Consider the following 21,140-nt stretch of genomic DNA (forward strand, 5'->3'; position numbering starts at 1 on the left):
ATCGATCGGCGCGGTGGTGCACGAAAGCCGCTGCGCCAGTTGCAACCCCTAGCGTGAACATGCACGAGGGTGGTGCAGCTCCGTGTGTGCAAAAACACCCGGCGGGGGAAAACCTTTAGGCTTGACTTTCGCCTCCCTAGGTCTTCACACCATGCACAGTCAACCTGTGGAACTCATTGCCAGGTGATGTCGTGAAGGCCAAAAGTGTAACCGGGGCCCAAAAAGAAGGAGATATGTTGATGGAGGATAGATCCATCAATGGCTATTAGCCAAGATGCTCAGGGACACGATCCCCATGCTCTGGGTGCCCCACAACCTCCGCCTGGCATGGGTCGCTTGATGGCTGCTCGTTCTGTTCGTTCCCTCTGAAGCATCTGGCCCCGGCCACTGTCGGAAGACAGGATCCTGGGCTAGCTGGAGCCCAGGGTGGCTGTTCCTATGTGGACTCAAGACCTGCCAGATCTCAGCATTGGCCTCTCTTTGCTCTACTTGACAGCTGGTTCCCCGGCCAGCCCTGGGCTGAGTCACTCCCCCCACGGCTGTTCCCAGTAGGAACAAGCGGGAAAAGAGAGCCGTTCTCCAGGTCTGGAAACCACGTGGGTGCTCTGGAGGCGAGGGGACGCCCACGCCCCATCTTAAAGGGGCAGCTGCCGCTCGGGCCGCAGATCACTTCCCTGGGCTGGGAGGAGCTGGAAGCCAGGCCGGGCGGGTGGGACGACGCGGTGGGGGGGGGGGGGGTCCCTGCTGAAAACCGCGCCCCCTCCAGGCTTCTGTGGGAGACTGCAAGTGGAAAGACCCTTCCCCTGCAAACCCTCTCGGCCTGGCAATGCCAGTTCAGCTCCGCAGACACAAGAGGAGTGGGTTGGTTCTCTGGGGTGCTCTGGATGGCTGCAGCACCCGGAATCATGGTGCTCCCCTGCACCTGGGCTCTGTGCATTCTTGGCCTCCGGGCGAAGCTTAACGGGTTCATGTTTCAATGCTGTCCTGCCCCCAGGGCAATGGGGAGCAAGGAACCTGCCTGCAAAAGGGATGCCAGCAGCCCAGGGAGGAACGAGGTGACTTGTGCCGGGTTGGTACCGTGGGAGGAGTCAAGGCTGCTTGGATCTAGCATGCCTGGTAGTCAGAGGAGGAAATTGGCTGGCAGGACTCCTGGTTCTATTTCTGGCTCTTCTGCGGACAGGTTATTACATAACCCACTGCAGGGTGTCACACGCCTTCCTCCTCTGTGGCCAGGGCCGCTGTCGGAGGCAGAGTGGTGCCCCAGAGAGCTCACAGTCTAGCCTGAGGATGGGAGGGGAAACTGAGGCACAGAAAGGGGCCATGACTCGCCCCGGGTTACCCAGCGGGAGAGGTGGAGCCGGGCCTAGAACCCAGCTGTCCGGAGCCCCAGGCCAGTCCCCTGACCTCTAGAGCAAGCCAGTCTCAAAGCGCAGGTGGGTCCTGAAGGCCCCCGGAGCCCTTTGCAGGGCACGTGCAGGGGATTCTCCAGGCGACAGGCAGCAGGACTGACCTGAGGTGCTTGGGGAACAGGGAGCGTTGGAGAAACTCAGGACGGGGGGGAGCTTGGGTTTGCACGAGAGCTCCACTCCCCTGCACAGTAGTTAACCCAGGGCCAGGGCGGCAGGGAACTGCGGCGGGAATTTGCCAGGGGCTGGTTAATTAGCGGGTCACAAGACTCCAGTGGCAGCCCCTTGGCACCCTCCCAAGGTGCCTGCGGCCCTGGCGGAGCAGAGACAGCAAAGAGACACAGCAGAGGCGTCAGGCCGGGAGCAGGGTCAATTGTGCCCTGCAATTCATTCTCCAGAGCTGTGTCCACTCTGGCTTGGAAGGGGGAGCCGCGCAGGGAGACGGTCAGTTTGCCCCAAGATCGCCCTGGTTACCCAGGAAGGAGCACCCCTTCCCATGCTGCCTGCCACCCCTTTGCCGTGATCTGCCCCCGTCCCGCCTCGCTGCTTTGGCCTGTGCACTGGGCCACGTGGACTCTCAGCCTTGGGGGGCGGAGCCTGGTTTGCTCCATGTCTGTACAGCACCTAGCGCGGTGGGTGCTATCGGCCCAAACTTGCCTGATCCCCCCTTTGCCCGAGACAGGATCCCCAGCTCTGAGCCAGCACATAGTGACCGGAGGGGGTTGGGGCTGGGAAGTGGAGGGCCCCATGGCTGGTTGCCTCTTGCTCAGTCGCTCTGCATCCCTGGAGGGGCAACTGAATGGGTGAGAAAAGAAAACAGGGTGTTCAGGATTCACACACACACCCGCACCCCGGCCACTCTCGCAGGGCTGTGCCATGCCCCTCGAGTGGGCCAACCCCACCAAGGCTGAGGAACTGGCAAGAGCCCCTGGGTTAGGAGAACTGTCCTATGGGCTACGTTTAAATCCAACGGCCCTGGGTTCGAGTCCCACCATGAGCCACCCACAGGTGTCCTTACAGGGGGCTGAGTTCCTCTCTAGGGAGAAGTGAAAGCTGAGCTGGCATCTTCCAGCAAAGGCCTCCTAGCGGGAATCCTGTGCCAGGGGGTCTCTGAGTGGGGCTGGGAACTCTTGGCCTGGGGGGATGGTATCTGTTGTTGGAGGGGGGCAGGAATGAATTATTCCTGTGCATGGGGAGGGAGAAGGTGTCAGGCCCTGGCGCTCTCTGCTGCCTGGAGTGGGAGTGAGGGAAGGTGGGGGCTGGGGGCTCCCATCCAGGCTTGGGGCCCGCCCGCCCCAGGTGACAGGGGGCTGCTGACCCCTCTAGGCTGGACACTGAACACCCTCTGGCTGCCTCTGGTGAGGGGCCAGCAGCAGCATGGGTGTCCCGAGTGCGTCGGTGCTCAGCCCTGCCTGGCCCACGGTGCCGCGTGCGACCCTCGCCGAGGACAGGCTCCGAGACGTGTGGGGTGGCCGTGCCAGAGCCCAGGCCCAGCCATGTCCTGGCGGGCAGGGCCCCGCCCGCGGTGGCCTTCGCAGTGACCTCAGTGTGAAGGGAAGCAGCTATTGTGAGTCAGGAAACACCAGCTCGTCCCTTCGTCCTGATCCCAGCCCCTGGGCCGGGTTCTGGCTCATTGTTTCCAGCCTCACATCCTATCCCACGCGCCCTGGCCCCCTCCGGCTCTGACCGGGCTGGGCTGCCGGGGGAGTTAGACCGCTGCGGCTGGGACGGGCTGAGCCCACCGTGCCGTCGGGTGCCACCCTGGATGGGGCTGCGTCGGCGCGGGCGGGCGGGCGCACCCTCTGGCCAGCCCAGCACCGCGCCCGCTGCCATGAAGCCTAGGAACACCGTGGAGATGCTGCTGAGGGCGCTGGGGAGGCGAGAGAGCACCCGGGGGCCAGGCTCCAGCAGGGTAGGTGTGACCCCCCCCCCTTGTCCCCACCTCCCAACTCAGCTGACAACCCCCCCAGTCCAGGGAAGGTCGGGGTGGGATGGGGTGGAGAAAAAAGGATCAACTCCTCTGCAGTGGGGGTTTGGGGTGTCAGCAACATAGGGGGTCACAGGGGGGACAAGCCCCTATCATAGGATGGGGGGATTAGATATGGGGTGCAGGTGTGGAGGGGTCTAGCCCCTCTCATAGGCTCTAGGGCAGTCAGCCACGGGGGGCACCTGTGGGTCCGACCCTCCATTGGTAACCAGGGTAACATGGAGATGGGGCGGGTGCTAAGGGAGGCCGGGCCCTAGCCAGTGGGAGGCGCTGTCCCCTGCCCGTGCAGCGGGAAGGATGTCGAGGGTGGGGGCCACGGGCAGGTCCCGGGGCCGTCCGAAGGTCCCGCGTCCGGCTGACTCATAAATAGCTTCTAGGAGGGCCCGGCCTTGTGACGGGGCTGTCAGGGCGCCAGGCCAGTGCTAATCGGCGTAACCCTGGAGCACGGCCCAGCCGGAGCCATTCCAGGCTCGGAGCAGCAGGAGGAGAGGCTGGAATGTGGGGCCCCTGCTTCCCCGGGCACAGCACGGCCCGGAGGCTGCGGCTAGTCCCCGGGGCCGGATCGCGGCCCTTCAGTAAAGAGTGCGGCACGGCCCTGAGCCCTAACGGGAGGCGATGAGCAGAGATGGTGGTGTGTGTACAGCAGGGACGCTGGGCGGAAAGGGTTAACCAGGCAGGACCTGGCACTGGGACTGGGAGGGAAGGGTTAACTGGCACTGGATGGCACTGGGAGGGAAAGGTTAATCAGGCAGGGCCCGGCACTGGCACTGGGAGGGAAGGCTTAACCAGGAAAGGCCTGGCACTGGCAGTGGGTGGCACTGGGAAGGAAGAGTTAACCAAGCAGGGTCTGGGACTGGCACTGGGAGCAGGGGCAGCTCTAGACATTTCGCCGCCCCAAGCAGGGCTGCATGCCGCGGGGAGCGCTCTGCCGGTCGCCGGGAGGGCGGCAGGCGGCTCCGGTGGACCTCCTGCAGGCGTGCCTGCGGAGGGTCCGCTGGTCCCACGGCTTTGGTGGACCGCTTTGCGTGCTGGGGCCTGGAGCCGCCCCTGACTGGGAGGGAAGGGTTAACCAGGAAAGGCCTGGCACTGGGAGGGAAGGGTTAACTGGCACTGGCACTAGGTGGCACTGGGAGGGAAGGGTTAACCAGGCAAGGCCTGGCACTGGCACTGGGTGGCACTGGGAGGGAAGGGTTAACCAGGCAAGGCCTGGCACTGGCACTGGGTGGCACTGGAAGGGAAGGGGTAACCAGGCAAGGCCTGGCACTGGCACTGGGTGGCACTGGGAGGGAAGGGTTAACTAGGCAGGGCCCGGCACTGGCACTGGAAGACACTGGAAGGGAAGGGTTAACCAGGCAAGGCCTGGCACTGGCACTGGGTGGCACTGGGAGGGAAGGGTTAACTAGGCAGGGCCTGGCACTGGATGGCACTGGAAGGGAAGGGTTAACCAGGCAAGGCCTGGCACTGGATGGCACTGGAAGGGAAGGGTTAACCAGGCAAGGCCTGGCACTGGCACTGGGAGAGAAGGTTTCTCCTGGCCCATCCAGTGGTCTGTAGAGCTCGATGTCCCCGTGCTGACCCCTCCAAGCCAAGCCTGGCAAAGGCGAGTGGTCAGGGTGCTTGGGAGGAGCTTGGCAGCTACCACCGACCCTTTGGCTGCTTCTCCGATCCCTTCCGCGTGCTGGCGGGGCCAAAGCTGGGGTCAGGGGGCTGCTTCCCAGGCCCGGCCCTGCACATCTCTGGCCGATGCCCAGAGCACAGGGCACCGGCCTCCCCTCTGCCACCTTGCTGGGCGATGCCCCTGGCTCTCCAACGTCCGCTCCGCCTGCCTCTCGGGGAATATTTGGGGGGCTGATCTGGAGCCAGTGCGCCCCCTCCTGGGGCTGCATTTTCTGACAAGCTTCACTGAGGGAAGCTCAAGCCTCTTTCCCTCGCTGGCCATTCCCTGCGTGAAACGAGTTTGCTGGGTCTCAGCCCAGCTCCTAGCCAGGGGGTGTTGCCAGGCTGCACAGCGGGCTGCGCCCATAGCCAGGGTCCGTGCCAGGTTTGCCCCCTTTCCTCCCCCCACGGCGCTGCGCTCGCTTCACTGCCGTGATGACCCATGCCAGCTGGATTCCAGTGTGCTTGGGCAGGGTAGCCTCAGGCACCGCTTTCGCTGTGTAGACAGCCCCACCGTTTATACCCTCCCAGCCTGGGCGCTTCGGGGATTATAAAACACTCTCACGGGCGGTTCTGGCACCAGCGTGGGTGGCTGCGATCGGGCGACGGTGGCGCGGGCACCGGGGGATGGGAATTACAGACACATTCTCGGGCTGGCCGAGGGCCGTGGCTGAGGCTTGGTGCACACAGAGGGTTTTACCAACCCGGTAATTTTCGTGGAATTGGTTTCCAAACGAGAAGCGAGATCCTCGGATTCCGGGCAAGACGTTCCCAGGTTCCCTCCCTCCTGGGGACCTGACCCCACATGGGAACCAGGAAGTGAAACTGACCATGCTGCAGGGAGGGGAGTGAAATGGCCCTGCGTGGTTTTGGGATCCCGTGCAAGGGGATTGACTGGGAGGGAGGTCTCTTTGGACCGTTCAGTTGTGGCCTGATCCGTGGCCCAGGGGAAGAGAGGCTGGTTCTCACATTGATCGTTTGACAGGGCCTATTTTAAGGCCGGGCACCCTCCCTACCCGCTCCCTGCCAGCCATTCTCTGAGCACGGGCGTGTTTCCTGAGCAGGGAACACGGAGCTCAGCTTTAGGGGAACCTCCCATCCCGTGTATAGCTAGACTGAACTGCAAGGGCCGGTGTCTCTGCTGTGGCCTGGTGTGGGTGCCCGGGGGCATCGGCACACGCTCTTCAGGGGTGCAACAGGGCATCCCCTGCCCATATATCGGACACCAGGAGCGACCGGAGAGGGGCGGCAGGGCAGAGACTGTCTATGGGGCACCAGGAGCTGCCGTTCTCTGCCAGCTCCCTGGGGGGGGGTGAATCTCTAGAGGGAGGGGGGAACACACACTCCCGCCCAAGGGTCATAGCATGGCGCCTTTGCCCTTAGAGTGGCACTCACAGGGGCGCTACCCCGGAGGAGGTGCTGGGCACACCTGGCTGCCCCGTGTCTTGTCTCCCCTGCTGAGGGCAGGGCGAGGGGGGGTAGAGCAGGGATGGGCCAGGGAGTGATGCCAGCTTGGGCAAGGGAGGGTGTCTCTCATGTTATAGGGAACCCTCCTCCCTCCCTGCTCTGCCAGCTGCCCGGCCTCCCTCAGGCCGGCGGGGAGGTCACAGGCCCAGGCTGAGGAGGCCTGAATCTCCCCTTTCCCGAGTTGAGTGGGGTCTGGAGCTGGGTCCTGGCTCCATCCCTCCCTCTGCATTTCTCCTCGTCCTTCCTCCCTCTAGCCGAGCTCACAACACCCCCCTCCCAAACGACGGTGAATGGGCCCCGGGCACTGAACTCTGCCTGCAAGTGGGTGCTCTGCTGGGGGCCAGCCTGGGGCATGTGGATGGGGTACGCCCAGTCCCTGGGGGATGCCTGGAGGCCTGCAGGCCTGGGGACGAGGGCCCAGCTGCGGGTATGACCCAGAGAGGCTGGGACGCTGCCCGAGGCGCGGGCACTCAGCAGGCAGCAGCGTGACCCGAGCCAGTGAGTAAACATGTTGTGCTCCCGCCCGGTTCCTGGACTCGGCTGGGAGCGGGGAAGGGCTGGCGGGAGGAGGGGGGGGGGCTGACTGTGTCGCAGCTCCCCACGGGCAACGATTGCGAAAGGCAGGCCGAGCCGAGCCAGATCCCTGCTGTATTTCCCCGCCGGCCTGGGCAGAGAGCAGCCCGCCCCGAAGGGAAAGGACGCAGGGTGGGAGTGCCCTCTGCCCGCCCCCACGCCGGCGCGGCTTGAACAGGATGCCGGTAAGCGGTGCCGGTGCGCTCCGCCCACGGCCTGTGCTGCCAGGGGTCGGGGGCTGGAGGCTGGTGGGGCTTAAGGAGGCGGGGGGCAGGGAGTGGTGCATGGGTGAGGGCTGCTCCATGTGCGGGCCAGCGGGTGTTTCGGATCCTGCCCCGCCCAGCGCCCGCCACCGTGCAAAGACGCTGCCGTTCTCCTGTGCCCGGCTGATGGCACGAGGAACAGGGGAGGGGATACTCCAGCTAAGTGACCTGGCTACTCGGGGGGGCCGTCGGCCCAAGCTAGAGCCGAGCCGGCTGCATAACCGTGGTGCCCGTCGCTGGCGTATCTGAGCCCCTCCGAGCACCTGTCTGGAGCCAGCGGCTCGGCCGGGCACTCTCTGTTGGACACGTGCCCGTGGGTGACTGCGGCGGGTCCTGTGCCAGGCATCCAGCTCAGAGGGAGGAGGGGGCATATTAGCAAAGCAGGGTTTACCCCCCACTCCCCCGATCTCGCTGGGCCCTGCCCGCCTTCTCCACCTCTCGCTGGGCCCACCCTCGATCCTGCCCTTTAAGAAGGAGCCTTGTTTTCGCAGCACACGCCGGGCAACAAAGCGGGCGATTCATGGCTATTTATAGCACGGGCGGCCATGCCCGAGCCGGCGTGAATGGCCCATTCAGCGGGGTTTATACAGGCGCCGGCACGGGGCTGCTTTCTGTCACCCCTTCCCTTCCCTTCCTCCCCAGGGACGAACTACATGTCCCAGGAGCCTCCTGCCCTGCTGGAGGGGGCGGGGGGGGTGGAGGATGCCTGGCTGATTTCAGGCATCATTAACCAGATGGGGGGAAAACCTGGCTGGAACCAGTTTGGCGCAGCTCCTGCCAGCCTGGATTGGATGGCTTGGCAACCGGGGGGGCGGGCCAGGCCGGGGTGGGGGGTGGGGCTAGTTGACTCCAGTGTCCGCTGGATGGTGCGATGGAAGAGAAAAAAGCGGGGGGCTTTGGGGGCACCCTGTGTCTGTCCTGAACTCTGGTGACCCTCCCCGGAGTGGGGTTAAAGGTGGGGTGAGGGTCTCAGCCCCCACCCTCCCATCACCTTCATACGCAAAACCCAAAGGGGAGCGTGGCCAGACCATGCAATGGGGCAGGGAGGACAGGGCTCTGGAAGCAGCAATAAACAGCCCCTGCACTTAGGGGGCAGCACTGGGGCACTGGCAGGGCTGGTCTCTCAGTGGGGCAGGGGTTGTCTCAGTTTTGAGGGCTTTCATGGCTAACCCCAACGCGGCCTGTTAACTCGGCCCGCCTTCTAAACCCACCCACCTCCCGCTGCAAAGGCGGAGGCATGGCTGCTGTTACGGCAGCAGGCCCTGCGAACAGGGCCCCATCGCGCCAGGCGCTGTACATACGTACACAAAACAAAGCCGTCCTGTCCCGAAAAGCTCATGGGCCAAACAGACCAAGGGTGGCAGGGGAAACTGAGGCACGGAGCGAGTAAGTGACTTGCTCAAGACCACTGGTAGAGCTGGGGGGTAGAACCCAGGTGTCCTGGCTCCCAGTCTAGCACCTACCCCTGTGCCTCGTTCGCTGGGCCCGATGGTGGGCTCAGGCCAGTGGAATCTGGCCCTGTGTAACTGAGCCCTCCCCAGCAGAGGCCGGTGCGTGGGGGCAGGGACGGAGACTCTGCGGGGAATCCATGGCATTTCAGACCAATCCCACACACACAGACACCCCAGCCGCACGGCTGGAATCCGGCCCCTCGAGAGGCTGCGTTTCCGGCCGGCCAGCTGTTGCGTTTCTGGCTAATTGGTGCTGCACTGTGGGGGGGTCAGCGGTTGGGAAAGGCCCCCCCGCAGCTGGCAGGACACATTCCCTGCCCCTCCGTGCAGAGCTGACAGTCATTGGCCCTAAGTGGCGCTCGGAGGGGCTGGGGGAGTGAAATTTGGCAGTAGTGCCCTGGGGCGTAGGGCCTGCTGTGCCCGGGGACTGGGGCATGGAGTGGGCTGTAGAGACCCAGCGCCCCCTGCAGGTGGGTGTCCAGTGCCCTGTCGCGCTCTTCTTTAAGCCACTTCCAGAGAGGCAGTATGGCCTAGTGGCTGAAGCACGGACCTAGCGCTCAGGAGACCTGGTGTCTCTCCCTGAGCCCGCCACTGTCCTGCTGGGGGACCCACGCACTGCTCTCCCCATGCTTTAGTGAGCCCTGTACCAATTCTGCCCTGTGTTTGCCTCCGTAGCCGGAGAAGGTGCCCGAGCCGCACAGCTTCAAGGAGAAGGCCTTTAAGAAGAAGAAGAGAGCGTGTGTGGTGTGTAAGGAATCCATTGAGGCACTGGGCCTCGTCTGCCAAGGTACCAGCCCCCACCGCCCTTGCCCTCCTCAAACCCGGTCCGAGGGATCCCAGCCCGGCAACCCGCAGCCTCGGCAGCCCAGTACCCAGGGCTCTAGCACCAGGACTCGCACTTCCAGCCCCCGGGCTCACCAGGAGCCAGGCCCTAGTGCATTAGCACCAGGACTCGCACTCCCAGCCTCCGGGCTCACCAGGAGCCAGGCTGTAGTGCACTACCACCAGGACTCACACTCCCAGCCTCCGGGCTCACCAGGAGCCAGGCCCCAGTGCACTAGCACCAGGACTCACACTCCCAGCCCCCGGGCTCACCAGGAGCCAGGCCCCCGTGCAATAGCACCAGGACTCGCACTCCCAGCCCCCGGGCTCACCAGGAGCCAGGCCCTAGTGCACTAGCACCAGGACTCACACTCCCAGCTCCGGGGCTCACCAGGACCCAGGCCCTAGTGCACAAGCACCAGGACTCACACTCCCAGCCCCCAGGCTCACCAGGAGCCAGGCCCCAGTGCACTAGCACCAGGACTCACACTCCCAGCCCCCGGGCTCACTAGGAGCCAGGCCCCCATGCACTAGCACCAGGACTCACACTCCCAGCCTCCGGGCTTACCAGGACCCAGGCCCTAGTGCACTAGCACCAGGACTCACACTCCCAGCCCCCGGGCTCACTAGGAGCCAGGCCCTAGTGCACTAGCACCAGGACTCACACTCCCAGCCTCCGGGCTTACCAGGACCCAGGCTGTAGTGCACTAGCACCAGGACTCACACTCCCAGCCCCGGGGCTCACCAGGACCCAGGCCCTAGTGCACAAGCACCAGGACTCACACTCCCAGCCCCCAGGCTCACCAGGAGCCAGGCCCCAGTGCACTAGCACCAGGACTCACACTCCCAGCCCCGGGGCTCACCAGGACCCAGGCCCTAGTGCACAAGCACCAGGACTCACACTCCCAGCCCCCAGGCTCACCAGGAGCCAGGCCCCAGTGCACTAGCACCAGGACTCACACTCCCAGCCCCCGGGCTCACTAGGAGCCAGGCCCCCATGCACTAGCACCAGGACTCACACTCCCAGCCTCCGGGCTTACCAGGACCCAGGCCCTAGTGCACTAGCACCAGGACTCACACTCCCAGCCCCCGGGCTCACTAGGAGCCAGGCCCTAGTGCACTAGCACCAGGACTCACACTCCCAGCCCCGGGGCTCACCAGGACCCAGGCCCTAGTGCACTAGCACCAGGACTCACACTCCCAGCCCCCGGGCTCACTAGGAGCCAGGCCCTAGTGCACTAGCACCAGGACTCACACTCCCAGCCCCCGGGCTCACTAGGAGCCAGGCCCTAGTGCACTAGCACCAGGACTCACACTCCCAGCCCCCGGGCTCACTAGGAGCCAGGCCCTAGTGCACTAGCACCAGGACTCACACTCCCAGCCCCCGGGCTCACTAGGAGCCAGGCCCTAGTGCACTAGCACCAGGACTCACACTCCCAGCTCCCGGGCTCACTAGGAGCCAGGCCCTAGTGCACTAGCACCAGGACTCACACTCCCAGCCCCGGGGCTCACCAGGCCCCAGTGCACTAGCCTGGCTGCGCAGGGATCTCCCCTTCACACCCCCTTTCTCTCCCCTACAGCCTGCAAGATCGCCAGCCACAAGAAATGCGAAGCGAAGGTAGGAGAAGGCGCGATGCCGAATTGGGGGCTGGGGGGCGATGGCTGGAGCCCAGCCTTTGGGACCATGTCCCTTCCTGGCCACAAGTGATGGGCAAACCCAGCTGACGGGCACCCAATGCGGCAGGCAGGGGTGTCTGTCCACAGAGGGTGACCCCAATTCCACCCTGCACGGCCCAGCGGGCACATGGCTTGGAGCACTCCCAGGCCGTGCTCGGCAGGTACTGGGGGCCCAGCGAGGGACCCCCCGAGGCTGCCGCCAGAGGAGATGCTCAGCAGCCTCGGGGAGGGTTGCTCACCCCCATGGGGCAGGAGGAGGCTCCTGGCGGCAGGGAATGGGGGAGCTCAGCCGGGGAAGGGAGCCACTGCGGGTGGCAGCTTCAGCACTGCAGGAACTGGTCCCTGTGGCGCCAGGGGGCTGGGGGAGGGAGGGATGAAACTCAGCCTCAGTGACCCAGGCTCCTGCCCTGTTTGCTGGGAGATCCAGGCTCTTATCTCGGCCTGGGCCAGCAAAGGGCAAGCGAGCAGCCGAAGGGAGCACGTCTGAGGAGCAGCAGGAACATGGGGCCGTGGGAAATGTCCTGAACCGAGGGAGGGCAGAGTGGGGGCCGGCAGCATGGCCGAGCAAACATTCCCCGGGGCTCTGGCATGAGATGTGGAGTCCTGCCCTCTCAGAGAGATGGACCGCGGCTGCCAATGCCAGAGCGGGTTTCCGGGGGCTTTGTGTGAGCTACGCTGGGAGAACTCCGATTTACTGGGGTTCTGGCAGGGCACTGCTGTGAGCAGGGCACTGCTTTAGGGAAGCTCACAGCGCTGGGGTTCCGACAGGGCACTGCTTTAGGGAAGCTCACAGCGCTGGGGTCCCAACAGGGCACTGCTGTGGGGAAGCTCACAGCGCTGGGATCCTGGCAGGGCACTGCTGTGGGGAAGCTCACAGCACTGGGGTCCCAGAAGGGTACTGCTTTGAGCAGGGCACTGCTTTAGGGAAGCTCACAGCACTGGGGTCCCGGCAGGGCACTGCTGTGAGGAAGCTCACAGCACTGGCGTCCCGGCAGGGCACTGCTGAGAGGAAGCTCACAGCACTGGGGTCCCGACAGGGCACTGCTTTAGGGAAGCTCACAGCACTGGCGTCCCGGCAGGGCACTGCTTTAGGGAAGCTCACAGCACTGGCGTCCCGGCAGGGCACTGCTTTAGGGAAGCTCACAGCACTGGGGTCCCGACAGGGCACTGCTTTAGGGAAGCTCACAGCACTGGCGTCCCGACAGGGCACTGCTTTAGGGAAGCTCACAGCACTGGCGTCCCGGCAGGGCACTGCTTTAGGGAAGCTCACAGCACTGGCGTCCCGGCAGGGCACTGCTTTAGGGAAGCTCACAGCACTGGCGTCCCGGCAGGGCACTGCTGTGAGGAAGCTCACAGCACTGGGGTCCCGGCAGGGCACTGCTTTAGGGAAGCTCACAGCACTGGCGTCCCGGCAGGGCACTGCTGTGAGGAAGCTCACAGCACTGGGGTCCCGACAGGACACTGCTTTAGGGAAGCTCACAGCCCTGGCGTCCCGGCAGGGCACTGCTGTGAGGAAGCTCACAGCACTGGGGTCCCGACAGGGCACTGCTTTAGGGAAGCTCACAGCACTGGCGTCCCGGCAGGGCACTGCTTTAGGGAAGCTCACAGCACTGGCGTCCCGGCAATCCACTGCTTTAGGGACGCTCACAGTGCTGGGATCCCAGCAGGGCACTGCTGTGAGGAAGCTCACCACCCTGGAACACTGCTCCAAGCTTTACTCTCCTCCCCTCCTACCACACCTGGCTTGAGACCCAGTGCCAGGGACGGTTCCGCAGGGCCCGGTACTCGGCACGCTCCGGGCTTTGAGCCCTCTCTGCCCGATGCAGGTGGCCCCGTGCCGAGCCCCACGGCTAGCTGCAGCCCTCACCGTGCCGGAGCCCCTGCGTCTCTGGCCCTTTAAGCCTTGGTTGTGTAATTATGGTTGCGCGGAGCTGGGAGTTTTTCTTGGCCCTGGGCCAGCGTCTGCAGCTGGAGGCTGCTGGTTCTCCTCTGGGATTTTCCGGGGCTCTTTGCTCCGTGCAGACCCCTCAGTCCGTCCATCCGTCCAAGGGGCGGAGGGCCGCGCTGGAGTCAGATGAGGGGAAGGCTGGGGGTGAAGGGAGAAGTGGCTGAGCGAGGGAGGAGAGGATAGAGGGAGCGGAGAAGATCCTGCAGCGGAGGGGGAATTTGGGGGCCTCCCCCCATGCGGGGAACGGCTGGATGGAGAAGCTCGGCATCCTAAAGACGAGCGCCACCCTGCCCTGCTGACCCCCAGGTAAAGCTCCGCTGCTGACAGCCAGGGGGGCCTGTGGGGACAGGACAGGACGCCCCTCTGATCGGCCCTGTCCGCCCCCTCCACCGGGGGGCAGCCCAGGGCAGAGGAGGACCTGATTGCTAAGAGGTCTCCATCTCGCCAGTCCCTTTGGCAGCCCCTGGGCTTTGCCCAAGAAGCGCCTGTCAGGGGCATTTATCAGCTGGCAGGAGGTGCCCGGGGGGGTCCAGAGCCTGCTCCGGGGAAGGGGGGGCAGGGCTGGGCACCCTGCCCAGAGGAGCTATCTCCGTTCAGCGCGCTCCGGATGCCAGGGTCCCTTAGAGGTGATGTTAGGCTGAGATGACACCTTGCGAGAGGGAGGTTTATAGACTGAGGCATCATCTAGTGCAGTGGTTCTCAAACTTTTTTACTGGTGACCCCTTTCACGCAGCAAGGCTCTGAGTGCGAAACCCGCCCCCCCCCTTATAAATTAAAACCACTTTTTCTATGTTTAACACCATTATAAATGCTGGAGGCAAAACAGGGTTTGGGGTAGAGGTTGACAGCTCGCGACCTCCCCATGTAATAACCTCATGACTCCCAGTTTGAGAACCCCTGATCTAGTGTTTAGAGGACTGGCAGCAGGACACCTCTGTTCCTTGCTCTGAAAGGGAGTGGGGTCTAGTGGTTAGATGAAGGGGGCTGGGGGCCAGGACTCCTGGGTTCTATCCCAAGCTCTGGGAGGGAGTGTGCTCTTATGGTTGGAGAAGGGAGGGGGATAGAGAGCCAGGACTCCTGGGTTCTGTCATTCGCTCTGCTACCAACACAGTGACTCCACAGTACCTGCCCCCACTCCGTGCCTCAGTTTCCCCACCTACAAGCTGACTTTCGGGGAGGGGAGGGTGAAATGTGGCAGCTGGTAGAAGCCACATGCTCTTCAAACACTGCTCCTGTTTGTAGGAAGCGGGGCTGGGGGAGCGGCCAGGGGGACCCCTTTCCACATGGCCCCTGTAGCTTTCAAGCCCATTTGCCTCGCTCCCAGAGTTTCTGGTTACGGTGCTTTCCCCACGTCCCAGCCCCCTCTCCATCCCGCAGGCCGAGCCAGATGTTTTCCCAGGCCGAAGCTGAGAGGCAGACCAGGGAGAGGGGGCAGGAAGTTTGCACTGAGGATGATTTGTGCGACACACTTTGCTCTGGACAGCAAATGTTCAGATAGAAACTGCAGGAGGGGAAGGGAGGGGAGTTAACAGGCCGGGGGATGAGGGAGAGGATTGCAGAAGGGATGCAAGGTGGCTAGCAGGCGCTGCGGAGGAGATGGCTCTTGCACCAGGTTGGGACAGGCACCAATTGCCTAGCCAGGAGGAGGAAGAAGGAGGGAGAGGAAAGGAGATTGGATGTGTGAGGGGCTCCTGGGGTGGGATGGGGAATGCAGGCTGGGGGGGGGGTGTCAGATCAGTGAGGAATTTGGGGGTCAGTGAGGCGCACAGGCCCAGGGGTGTCAGATCAGTGAGGGATTTGGGGGTCAGTGAGGAGCACAGGCCCGGCGGTGTCAGATCAGTGTGGGGTTCGGAGGGTCGGATCAGTGAGGGATTTGGGGGGCAGTGAGGCGCACAGGGTGGAGGAGTCAGATCAATGTGTGGCTCGAGGGGGATGGGGAGCGCAGGCCGGGGTGGGGGGTCTGATCAGTGCGGGGCTCAGGGATGGGGAGTGTAGGACAGGCGAGGGGGGCTCGATGGCAGCTCAGTCCAGAGCAGGGGTGGCCAATCTGTGGCTCCGGAGCCACATGCGGCTCTTCAGGAGTTAATATGCGGCTCCTCGTATAGGCACCGACTCCGGGGCTGGAGCGACAGGCGCCAACTTTCCAATGTGCCGGGGGTGGGGGGCTCACTGCTCAATCCCCGGCTCTGCCACAGGCCCTGCCCCCACTGCACCCCTTCCCGCCCCCTCCTCTGAGCCTGCCGTGCCCTCGCTCCCCCCCCCAGCCTCCTGCACACCACGGAACAGCTGTTCAGGAGGTGCAGGGAGGAGGGGGAGGTGGTGGGTGGGAGGCGCTGGGAGCGGGGTGGGGGAGCTGATGGGGGGCTGCTGACGTATTCCTGTGGCTCTTTGGCAAGGTACATCAGTAAATTCTGGCTCCTTCTCAGGCTCAGGTTGGCCACCCCTGGTCCAGAGGGTGAGCTCAGCGAGGGGCTCGGGCAGCGGGAGGCAGGCTGCTCTGGGGGCTGGAGGGGTTTCAAAGCCTGGAGGCTGAGTGGGTGGGGAGAGCTGTTGGAAGGGGAGGGGGCAGGGGGCCATGGACTCATTTCTTCTTATGCAAGAGGCATCCCATAGCCTTTCTCCTGCCTGTTCCTTCCTAAGGGAAGTGCCCCCACCCCCATGGCTCTGGGGGGAGCATACAGGCCCAGCCGGGGGCGGGGGATGTACCTGCCCACTCAGCCCCACAGCTGCACGGGGAGGGCGGGCCGCGCGCAGGATGGCACTCAGTTCAATCCCTCCGCTGGCTCGTTAAAAGGCCCATCTAATTTTACGACCATTGTTAACAGAGATTTATGGCCCCTGGCTGATTCAGTCTCATTCTCCAGGGTGCGGGCGGTCAGGAAGGAATCCCCTCTGCACGGCACGCCAGGTGCTTTATGGGGCTGGGGGGGAGCAGTGACACATCTGGTGTTGGCCACAGGATGTCGCCCCAGGGAGACCCTGGCTTGGCAGAACCCACCTGCCTAATTCTACCTTCCCTGCCTGGCGGGACCTCTGCGCGCCCTGTAATCAGGGGCTTGTTGGTACTCGGTGCTGGCATGCGGGGCTGTGGCGCTGCCAAGGCTGGGATGCCTGGGGCTCTGGCCGGCCCCAGTCCCACTAGCTAGCACCCAGCCAGCCGTGGCTTGTCCTCTCCCTGCGCCGGGACCAGCGCCTCCAGCGGCTGATGTGCCCCCGGCTGGCATGGGGAGTGAGAGGGGGTGTCGGGGGGTCTGGCTGCAAACCCAGTGGGGGGGTGGGGTTCATCCTGTAGCCATGCCCTGTCTCCCAGAGGGTTAGGGGCAGAGGTGTGGGGATGGAGCCCAGTTGGGGGTCCCTTTTGGTTCTTACAGTGCGTCCCTGCGGCTGCGAAGACGTCCCGGATCTGGTTCTTGGCCTGCGGTCCCCGTCCCACCTCTCCCCCCGAACGCTTCATTGATCCAACATGCCCCCCCCAGCCCGTGTCCCCATCCCGCCCCCTCTGATCCCTTCTGTGATCCAGCACGCCCCCCACCTCCCCCCAATCCCCTCTGTGATCCAACATCGCCCCCCTGGCCTGCGCTCCCCACGCCATCTCCCCCCGAGTCCCTCACTGATCCGACCCCCCCTGGGTTGTCTCCCCACCCCCTCCTCCGCCAGTTCCCAACCCAAGCCTAAGCCCGGGCACCAAACAGAGTTGCTGGGGTGCTCGCGGTTGGTGGGTGAGCTCTGGCAGGGAGCCCTGTAGCTGGCCAGCTCCCAGGACGGTGCCCAGGGTGTCAAGGTGGCTTGGACAGAGACGTGCCAGGAGGCAGGGCAGGCAGGGACGGGGGGTGGCAAGACACGGCCTGGATGGATTGCCAGGTCCTGCTCCCTAAGCCAGGCCTGCTAGTGCCCCGCGGCCCTGGGGCACACAGCAAGGGGGAGCCGGGCAGGAGGGAGCGGGTGAAGGGCAGAGAGGCGCGGGCACGCAAGCGCTGACTCTGGCGGGGGCAGGCTGGCACTGGGGGGGCGGTGGAGGGGAGGGGCGTACAGTGCAGGGCGGATGCTCAGAGCTCGGGCTTGGGAACAGGGAGGCCACCAGCCCAGGACCCGCAGCCTTCGGCTTAGCGTGGAGGGTAGATGTAGCAGGAGGCGCAGATTCTTCTGGAGCAGCTCCTCGCCCCGCACGGGGCTGGGGGGTGGGGAATTGTTCTCCCCTTGGGGGCAGAGACTCTGGCCTGGACCCCCCACCGACCCAGCGGCCTCAGCTCGTCCCTGAGTCAAAGCCACCAAGGCATTATGGGAAAGGCGACCTTGGCACGGCCAGGTGCCCCCCTGAGGTGGGGGTGTGGGGCAGGGGAGGGCTCACCGGCCCCCCCTACGAGTCCGTTTCCTTCTCTCTGGCTGGAGCCGGGCCGCCTGGCGTGAGGCGGGGCGGAGGGGGAGGGGTGGGGCCGGGGGCAGGTGAGGTAGGGGCCGGGCTGAATGGGCTCACTGTGCGCCCCCAGCCCGGGGTGGGGCGCAGCCTGTTTATGTTTCTCTATATATAGCCTCCCCCCACCCCCCCCCACCCCGGCCACGCCGCCACCCAGGCCCTGCCATGAATCGCAGCCTCTGTGTGTGCCCGAGCTGGAAAGGGCCAGCCCGGGCCAAGAAAAACACCCCTTCCCCACGGCCAAGGGGGGCTCCAGCCTCCTCGCTGCACAGAGCCCACCTCACGGGCCAGCCCGGTCTCCTCCCCCCCACCCCCAACCCCGGGGAGGAGACGTCCCGTCTGGAGGGGGGTGGAGGAAGCGTCCCGGTGGCTGCCACCGCACAGATTTCCAGGGGACGCTGCCCGGCTGGGTCCCTGCACCGCGCTGACCCCCTTTGGCTTCTTGTTTCAGGTGGTGTCATCCTGCCAGCCCCTTCCCCCGCCTGAACTGGTAAGTGCCAAGATCGGTCTGTCCCCATTCGCACCCCTCTGGCGCTCTCTCGCTGAGCCACTGGCTGCTAAAATGGGTAGGGGTGGGGGAGAGAGGCGGTTTCCATGTGCCAGCCGCGGGAGCCGCCAGCCTTGCTACCCCTGAGTCCGTATCTCCTGGCGCTGGGTCCCTGGTCGATCTCGCCAGAGGCCTGGGTCGGGGCACGGATGGGAGACGGCTCAGGAAAGCCCCAGAGCGACGGGCCGCAGCGTGGGACGCTCAGAAAGGAGCCCTCGTCCCTTGGCCTCGGCGCCAAGCCCGGTGCCAGGCACCATGCTGCTGGAGATGCCATCTTTCAGGCCAAAGGGAGAACCAAGCACCTGGTCACTCCTGCTCCTTCAAGATCTGCTGGAACTTTTTTCAAGAATGAGAGCCGGTCCTGGCCAAATTCCAACCTGGATTGGGTAATGCCGGGCTCCCTGCTGGGGCGCTGGCAGCAGGAATTAAACCTGGGCCTTCGGGATCTTAATGCACAGGATCTAATGCATGAGCTGACAGATCCACCTCGCCTCGCTGACCCTGTAGCAGGCTCATCAACCTCTCTGGCCTAGATCCCTCCAGAGGCTGCTGGAGATGCACAGCGCCCCTGGCATGGAATACATTCGGATTCACTTCCTGTCCTAAACGGGATGCAGTGTAGCTGCTAACCAGCTGCCAAGTCCCACCCCAGAGCTGGCTGCATTTCAGCGCTGGGTGAGCCATTCTCCCATTCCGTTGGGCGCTCCGACTTTCGGGTGCTCAGCCGGAGGCCTGATTTTCAGCAGCTAGAGCTCCTGATCAGAGTCCGAGTAAATTCCAGGGGCTTCTTCTAAACCAGCGGGAAGTGGCGCAGATACCCATGTGCCGAGTGAGCCTTGGAGTCGGGTGGCAGCCGGGCCTCAATGCAGGGGTGTATCCTGGCATGGAAAGCTGGGATAATCCCACTGGATGGAGCGCGGTGGCCGGCCTTCCTGTCCAGTGATAGAGGATGAATTGGAGACTGAAACAGCCAAGGGCTGGGTCGGCTGGATGGCTTGTGGGACCAGGCTCAGACTAGTGAGTAGGTCACTGGTTCGAAGCTGGGTTAGGACAGCAATGGCTACTAGTTGTCACCGGCTGATGGTCGTTTGGTGGCCTTTGCCTTTGGTGTCTCAATGGGAAAGTGTCCCCCCGTGGCTGGCAGGCTGGGTGGGAGGGAATAGAACTCGTCTCCAGAGGGAGTAGTCACCCTATGGCTGCCTGCAGCGCACCCATGCCCGGGTACGGCAGCAGCGCAGAGGAAGCTCGATGCTGCTGTGTCTGCCTGGTGCACAAACAGCTGGTGCGGACGTCAGCCCTGGGACCTGCTGCGTGGTGAGCTCAGGCCTTGGCAGTGAAAAATCATCCCACTCCACCCTGTCAGAGAAGATCCAGATGTAGCATCTCCCAGCCAGTGGCTTTGGCAGGAGGGTTCCTCTCTGGCCCGAGACAGGAAAGTTCCCTGGGAAACACTCCAGGGCTTGATTCTCCACCAGGCTGCGCCTTGAGTTGGCACTGTGGGGGCAAATGACCCCAGCGTGTGAAGGCCAGTCAGGCGAGGAGCATTCAGAGTCGCAGGAGGCTATAGTGGGACTCGGGGGGGCGCTGGGTTCAAATCCATGCTCTGCCACAAGCTTCAGGTGACCTTGGGCAAATCACTTAGTCGCTCTGTGCCTCAGTTTCCCCACCTGTACAACAGGGATAATAGCCCTGCCCTGCCTCATGGGGGCGCCTCGGCGAAGGTGAGGTGCTCTGATACTATGGCAAGGGAACTCACCTAGGTACCTTAGCTAGAAGTTGTGGCGGCCCCAGCCCAGAATTTCTGAGCTGCCAGCCTATGGTCTCTCTAGCCTGATGCTGCCGATGCAACACTAACCCCCGCAGGCAGCTTCCTGACCCCCACAGCTGGTGTCGGGCCTGGAGCATGGAGACTGAACAGCGTTAGCTTTCCCCACCTGCCCCCTTTGATCCTGAGAACAGCAGGTGTTTCCTTTCCAGACCTCCTCAGCCTGATGTCAGTTTCACTTCCTGCTGCCCACCGGTTGTGCCAGCTGGACTCCAGGCCACTTGGGAAGGAAATGGGGCCACGATTCAGATGAATCACGAGGCCGCTTCAGTGAGGAGCTGTTGGCACCCTTCCCAACAGCCCGGAGGGGCGGGGGCACCCACTGGCTTCCCCTGAAAAATCTCAGCAGAGAGGCCGAGGAGCTCACAGATACGAACTGGTCCCCCGGGCTGAGTTGCTCATCCCTCTTTATTACCTGCCTTAGAGGACTCAGCTGAGATTGCGCTGGGTGCTGTACATGCAACAGCTGCCTCCTTGGCGAGTGCCCCTGTGGAACTAGAAGCATGAGCTGCTAAAGCGCCAGGCTCCAAAGCTGTGAAAGACTCAGGGGCTTACCTAACAGGCAGAAGGCACGCACAATCTAACAAGGGGATGAGAGGCTGGGCGGGAAACTGAGGCACACAGGCTCACCGCAGGGACAGAGCTGGGACTAGAACCGAGGTCTCCAGTGTCACTAATAAACAGGTCGCTCCACCAGCTGAGGCTGTCAACATTGCACCTTTGACCAGGCCTGAACGGCCAGCAGTGCCTCTTGCTGCTTCTTCCCCGTTCCTGACGTCCTCCACCCCCAGCTCCGGGCCACATCACGCAGTCGGTGGTTGTGGGACCGGGGGAGGTTTACAAACTCTAGCTGCTGACCTCAGGGCCAGCTGGCTCGGCGCCCAGGCCTGGCGTCTCAGGGAAAGGGCCGATGCGTCGCTATCAATCTCCTTCTCCTCTTGTCAACTCCCCTCGCTCTCTCTCTTCTCCCTTTTCCCCGTACTCCAGAGGCGGAACACTGCTCCGGCCCGGCGCATCGAGCACTTGGTGAGTACCCGCCTCGATTTATCCCATCAGACCCCAAATCCATGCCCCATTGCTGGCGTGAGACCTTCCCTCTGCCCC

The 21,140-nt window shown here is 63.9% G+C and overlaps 1 protein-coding gene across 5 annotated transcripts in view; it reads left to right on the plus strand.

Annotated features, from left to right (window-relative positions):
- TNS2 (tensin 2) overlaps window positions 1-21,140 on the plus strand; it is a 50,249-nt gene that overhangs the window by 8,477 nt on the left and 20,632 nt on the right. For 2 of the 5 annotated variants that reach the window (XM_044994601.1, XM_044994602.1), the window contains exons 2-5: window positions 9,479-9,590; window positions 11,206-11,243; window positions 18,116-18,154; window positions 21,024-21,062. In XM_044994601.1, coding sequence (XP_044850536.1) covers window positions 9,479-9,590; window positions 11,206-11,243; window positions 18,116-18,154; window positions 21,024-21,062 — 228 coding nt within the window. Of the gene's footprint in view, window positions 1-3,083; window positions 3,319-7,129; window positions 7,275-9,478; window positions 9,591-11,205; window positions 11,244-13,309; window positions 13,557-18,115; window positions 18,155-21,023; window positions 21,063-21,140 lie in introns of those variants that run through there. The other 3 variants (XM_044994600.1, XM_044994603.1, XM_044994605.1) reach the window with 3 other exon arrangements.

The sequence above is a fragment of the Mauremys mutica genome, chromosome 20 (genome assembly GCF_020497125.1).
Source record: "Mauremys mutica isolate MM-2020 ecotype Southern chromosome 20, ASM2049712v1, whole genome shotgun sequence".
In the NCBI taxonomy this organism is placed as follows: domain Eukaryota; kingdom Metazoa; phylum Chordata; order Testudines; family Geoemydidae; genus Mauremys; species Mauremys mutica.